We start from the raw sequence: 6,656 nt of genomic DNA on the forward strand, positions 1-6,656 counted from the left end.
TCACTTGCCAGAATCTCCTTTAAACATGCCAACTTTTCAACATCAACCGAGAGTTAGAACTTTTTCACAATGTTAAATTTTCTTTTCAAGTTCTGGATTTTCCACCATTTTCTCTCAATGTGGAAACTGAAAATTCGGATAAAAGATGGTGAACATGTTCTGTACCTATCAGCTTCGTCTCTTACATTACGTCCTCTCCTCTTCGTCAGCATCATTCAGCTGCGAGAGGCCACACACACACTTACACACACACACACACAGACACACACAGACACACACAGACTCATTACGACTCAACAAAAAGACAGCAAATGTGGGTCAACCCTCCAACTGTGTAAGACAGACTCCGACTCTGTCTCTGTCCAAAAAGACATAAAACTAAGACTCGTCTTTTTCTTCTCTTTTCCAGGACAGCGATCAGACATAAGTGGAACCGGGAAACGAGTTCCCTCTCGAAGAAAGAGGAGAAAGTCTTTTCAGGTCTGACTCTGTGCTTCACAATGGGAGACCGATTGCCTTTTCCGGCAGTTGCCAGGACTTTGCTCCTTGTGGCCCTCTGCGTTTTGACCCTTCTGCCCCACGGCCTTCTGGGAAATGACCACGCAGGCACCTCCGCCCGGCTCCAGAGGGTCAAACGAGGCTGGGTGTGGAACCAGTTCTTCGTCCTGGAGGAGTACACCGGACTGGAACCGCTCTACATCGGAAAGGTCAGTGCCGATATATAAATACGCACACATGCACACACATGAAGAAATGCAGATTGTACAGTTTCCTTCACGACCTTTCCACGAGCTGCACCTGACGTCTGAGACTTCCTCTGAATGCAGAAGAGAAGATCCCGGGCAGGCAGAGGAAAAACGAGCAGAAAGAGAAACCCAATTTAATCCGGGGATACACGTCTGTACGTCTTTCCCTTCGAGCTGCAGCCAGACGGCCGCGATTGAGTTAATTGAGTCGAACCGAGGCCTCGCTCCACAGAAGCTTCTCCTCACGTCTGCAGCACGGCGGCCATGCTCTGAAAAGAGCAGACGCCTGGAGCTCACTTTGATCGATCGCTTGCTAAAGTGAATTGAACATTTGATCAATAGTTGTAAGGCCAGTCATCAGCGGCTGAGAGACAACAATCTTGCAAACCCAAATGAAAATTTCCATTAAGCGCTTTCTTTCCTTGGACGAGCTTTGCATGACAGACGTCGTTTGAATCGAAGACGCTGAATGAAATTATCCTCTCAAAATGTGAAATGCAAAGTCAGCAGATACACAAGCATCGCCTGCTTTTAATTGTCATAACAACACATTCAGACATTTAGTTTTCATGATCAACGTGAGGACGCTCGAAAAAGAAAAACAATTAAGTAGGAGTAGCAGTGGTTGTCAAGCTAACCGCTTATTAACAACTAACGTGAGCAGATATAATTAACTGGTTCTATTTAGAACAAATAAACAGCTTCTGAATCAAACTATATTCAACTCAACATTTTGATCAACTTAACTGAGATGAACTGAGCAGCAGCATTTACCATCCATCTGATTGTTATAATTATGTTTGTGAATATAAATATAAAAAGCTGTTTAGTCGATGCATGTTTTGAATTCAGATTTCTTTGGTGTATTTGAATTTAACATTTGAGGTCTGATATAATATTTCGTAGCACTGAGCTTTGCGGTTTTAGTTTTAATGCTCATTTTGTCCCTTAGGATTTAGACTCAAATACCAATGAACTTATTTGGAACAAATCCATGTGTTTACCTGTTACCTGGCTCCGAGTGGAACTTCATAAATCAGATGAATAAGAGGATGATCTCATGTGTAGAGCTATTAAAATGCTTTATCTTTCCAAATTCCTGCGATAATAAAAAGCTCCTATGATCTAAAAACTCTTAAATCTAGATTCCAGACCTTTGATGGAATTTGCCAGCTCTCCTCATCAGCTTTTCTTTCTAAAACACCGCAGCACTAACCACTCCTCCTCTGGGAATGATGCAAACCTGCCTAATTAGTGTTCTGGAATAATTTACCCCGGCCGCTCGGGAATACCAGAGCAAATGTTGGGTTTTGAAGGAGTCACGTGCTCCGACCGGGTGGAGGAGTAACAAGTCCTGAGAGAGAAGCCGCCAAGAAGTTCTGCCTCTGCTGCCTGTGAGCTGTGAGAGATTCCTCCCGGTGGCTGCAGTACACCGTGTTCACCACCGGTCTCATGCTGCCGTTCGTTTAGCATTTCTTCACTGATTCTTTTCATGTCGCGAACCCTAATCTTTCCCTAAGCTGAATGAAATAAGTGGATGTGACAGGCTGGGCTACTACCCAGAGAGCCACTCACGGCAGGAAGGCATTGTGGAGTATGACAGAGCTTCAACCCACCTCATCTCTCCTCTGTTCAGTAACTTAGTATTCAGAGGCGTGAGGATGTCGGAGAGCTCGGGCTTTAGGCCGGAGCTGAGACGGAGACGGAGCAGGTAATTGATAGCCTGGGTGTCAGACTCCCTCCTTTCACCGGCCGGGCTGGAAGAGAGGGATCAGTGCAGGAGAAGGAGAACAGGGATGAGGCGGAGGAAAGGCACCGACCAGAGATATATCACCACGACGAGTCGCCGGGCTGAGCCCCACAATGGGGTGTTGATTAAAAAATCTATTCTGGGCCGAGCCGGGGGGGGGGGGGGGGGGTAGGGAAAGCTGCATTGTCTGCCGCCGGGGGGGGGGGGGGGAATCACAGGTATTGTGAAGATTGCTGCCGAACGATCAGCAGAATAACAACAAGCGTCGTGGCTGCAAAACTTTGTGCAGTTTGACAAACCTCGGGCGCGGTGATTTCATGACGTGACCCCAGAGGAGTCAACAGGAAGTGGCGCTCGCCTGTTGATTATACGAAGCAGACATCAATGGGGGCATTTAATTCTGCTTTGCCAGTGCCACGGCAGTGTGAGCACTCAGAGGCCGAGACCCTCGAACTGCTGAGTGCGGCGTGATTGCACATCAACAGTCGGGCGTTCGGTCACAAAACACTTGTGATTGCACCGCAGGACCGACGGCAACAAACAGGCCGGGTTGTGATTAGATTCCTACTTATAGAGCAGGGTTAAAGGTGTGTTTACTACCCCCCCGGCCCCCCTGAGCTCCACAGTTCATCTACAATTAGGACGGGTCATCGGGAACGGCTTAGTCATCGATATGCATTTGACGTGAATATGATTTAACTGTGAGGTTGTGAATAGAAATGCTTTTATAAATAGAAAGTGTTCTGCAGAACGCCGGATGTAAAAGGAACTCACGTCTCTGGAGGAGTCGACTCTCAGGTTTAATTTAAGGTTCAAATGAACAGTTTTTGACTTGGAGACAATTTCAGACGCAGATTTTAAGAGACAGAAGGTAATTTAACCAATAAACGCTTGTTGTCATAATTAGTAACTGGTTTCACAGCCTTTGATATCAATGACTTACGTACGGATGCAACTAGATGAAATCCAGTTTCTGTTCATTACTTTACTGATTTAGCGATATTGAATATTTAAGATGTGAAAAAGAATAAAGCAAATCTTCAGACAGAAGTTACAACTTTTACATTTTAATGAATGATTTGAAATCCCTTGATATTGTTCTCTAGTGAATCTGATTCTGAGATGGACGAACAAGAACTACAAACAAAAAGTTCTTCTTCTGTGCTTCTGCTTGTTCTGAAATCAACCAGTTTTATGTGCAATATCCTTTCTGTGCACTAATAAAAGGGCGACTAATCTTCTATTCTAAAGCAGTTTTTAGTCTTGTATTTGTTGTTTGTGTCTTTAGTCGGATGATAAACCAGTTTTGTCTCATTTCGTCTCACTTCCTTCTCTTGTACTGGGACAATAAAGTCTTTCTCTTGCTTCTCTATTTTCAAACCGGGGGATCGTGACCTGATTAATCATCCTCAGAACCGGCCTCTGTCCCGACCGCACCACATGTCGCTCGCATTCCTTTCAGCTCCAACTAGCGACCACATTTTATCGATGTGGTTTTATCCGTGTTATGGAAACGCTGTCATGGTTTCTCGGACTGATCCTCCTCCAGGTTTTTGACATTTAGCCACAATCTGGACCACATGGGAACGTTCTTCTCGTCCCGTGCTGCTTCCGAAACCCTCCAGTAAATCTCTCCTCCTACTGTGTTGTCTCCACAGCTTCACTCGGACATGGACAAAGGCGACGGCTCCATTAAGTACATCCTGACGGGCGAGGGCGCCGGCTCCACCTTCACCATCGACGACGGCACGGGGGACATCCACGCCATCCAGAGGCTGGACCGCGAGGTGAAGTCCCAGTACGCCCTCCGCGCCCAGGCCCGCAGCCGCCTCACCGACCGGCCGCTGGAGCCCGAGTCCGAGTTCATCGTCAAGATCCAGGACATCAACGACAACGAGCCCAAGTTCCTGGACGGACCGTACCAGGCCACCGTGCCGGAGATGTCCCTGATAGGTAGACAGATGGATGAACTAACCGTTGTGTGTGTTTGTGTGTGTTTGTGGCGTCTGCTTCGACCGTGACAAACAATAGCAAAGTGGATAATAACCCTGCAGGGTAATCACAGCCCCTCGCTCTCACAGGCTCGTCTCCAGCTGCCTCTTCCACCAGCGTCATAAACACTTCTGTGTTCACTTTGAAGTCAATAAGCATCGTTAAAGCCTCAGAAGGAGAAACTGAAAGTTATTTCTTCATTAATATGTTAATATTGGAGAAGCTGAACCCAGTTTTGAACCCCTTCCCCCCCACTAACCTGTCCCTCTGTTTGAACCCAGGAACCTCTGTGATCCAGCTGACGGCCACGGATGCAGACGACCCCACGTATGGAAACAGCGCCCGGGTGGTCTACAGCATCGTGGAGGGGCAGCCCTACTTCTCCGTGGACGCCAAGACGGGTACGACTGACCAGTAACCAGGGAAACCAGCAATTTTATCCACTGAGTCTGGTGGATTTCAATCTTCAGACACTTAAGCTATTTCATGACCTTCGTGATAGAGTCGACAAATTACAGCTAACTGCACCAGGGTCTGATTCCAGCCGTCCACTCCCTTTGTGTCTCCGCTGAATGTGGGAGTCTCAGACGGGTTCTGTTGTTGCCAAGAGACGAACAAACACTCGAATGAAATACTGCACTCGTTCTGGTGCAACTTGCAGAATCTCAAACTCCTGCAACTCAGAACGGAATCAAACCAGCAGCCGCTCGTACTGAAGTGATTTGAGAGAAGCTATTTTCAGTCTCTTTAGTCTAAATCACTTAGCAAACGATGCTGATGTGATTGAATATACTTTCCTTATTCTCAGGCAGCATTGACTCACTTTATCGTTTATGAAAATCTGTCGTTCCGAGATATTGAATCTGTCGCAGTGAGAGCATCTCAATTTATTTGTGTGATATTCTCATTTAATTAGATTTGATGTTTGATATTGTGGCTTTAAATTTACATGAGAAGGTCAATTTAACCCTAAACCTTCACAAAACTAGAACCATGAGGCAGTTAGCTTAGCACAAAGATTCCCAAAAAGGTCAAATAACATTTATTGTCGATGTTGACATCCGTTATTATATTTCCTTGTGCTTCCATATGTGTGGCATCAGTTTGTGTGTCCGTCCCCGTGCACAACTCTTCAGCCTCTTCGTGACGAGCTGGGACTCGGACTGTGAGTTCAGCTGTTTCCGTGTCACCTCATTATGAAATGTTTTCGTGTCTGAATGGAAACAAACCCGCAGCCTGGTCCAACAACCGCTGCACAATAATGACCGTGCAGACTTTGGGGCCGTAAAGTCCCGTGAATACTCAGCTAAAAGTCCTCAGGCTTTAATATCCAGCTGCCACATTGCAGGAGACGGTAACAGCTTTGTCAACTTGAGCCTCAACATCCAGAAAACCCATTAGTTTGCTAAACGCAGACGGTCGGCGGCCATTGTTTACCACAGCTGCCTCAATTCCTTGTTTGTCAGCAGCGGAATCTGCTCCGGCCCGGCAGCTGCCAGTCAGGCTGCTGCCGCTGGAGCTTCATCCATCACCGACTCACCAGCGGCTCGTCAGCCATCAATCAGACGCCGGGACTCAGAAACACAACATCCAGCTCGTGTTGGTGTGAAACTCTCGAGCTCCCAGTCTGCAGGCTTGTTACCTGAATGTGTTTTCTCACTTGAATCCAAGCTTGACCTTGGTCGGGTTCTGTAGCTCGTACAGACTGTCTTGGTTGATGATGCTCTGCTGGTGCAGTCACAGGAAACTGAATCAAACTATTATATCCAGACGTCCAAACCTGGAAACTCACATCTTTACTCCTTTCACTTCCTTTCAGTGGAAGTTTGGATTTACTTGTTTTGGATGCAAGGATGCACGGCCACCAGTATTGATTCCCTCCTTTTATCCTGTCTGCTGCTGTCACAGCGATTCCCCCCCGATCTTAAATCTTCATCATGCACACAAGGGGGGGGGGGGGGGGTCCTTGCTTAGAAGTCACTGTGACCAAGGTTTAAACTGCAGGAAGAAGGGAAATTGGACTTTTTGGGGCTGAGTAGTCATTGGAGAGTCAGCGGTTTGATTCCCTTTCTTGTCTCTGACCAACAGGAATGAGCATATGTCAGAGTGTGTGTGTGTGTGTGTGTGTGTGTGTGTGTGTGTGTGTGTGTGTGTGTGTGTGTGTGTGT

At 46.8% G+C, this 6,656-nt stretch overlaps 1 protein-coding gene across 1 annotated transcript in view; it reads left to right on the forward strand.

Moving 5' to 3' along the window:
* The first annotated feature begins 473 nt into the window (after nt 1-473).
* LOC133026851 (cadherin-20-like) overlaps nt 474-6,656 on the forward strand; it is a 19,847-nt gene continuing 13,664 nt past the window's right edge. The window contains exons 1-3 of the mRNA XM_061093829.1: nt 474-707; nt 4,155-4,449; nt 4,770-4,889. Of these exons, the coding sequence (XP_060949812.1) occupies nt 501-707; nt 4,155-4,449; nt 4,770-4,889 (622 nt within the window). The 5' untranslated portion in view covers nt 474-500. The remainder of the gene's footprint in view (nt 708-4,154; nt 4,450-4,769; nt 4,890-6,656) is intronic.

This window comes from Limanda limanda, chromosome 20 (genome assembly GCF_963576545.1).
Source record: "Limanda limanda chromosome 20, fLimLim1.1, whole genome shotgun sequence".
NCBI lineage: Eukaryota > Metazoa > Chordata > Actinopteri > Pleuronectiformes > Pleuronectidae > Limanda > Limanda limanda.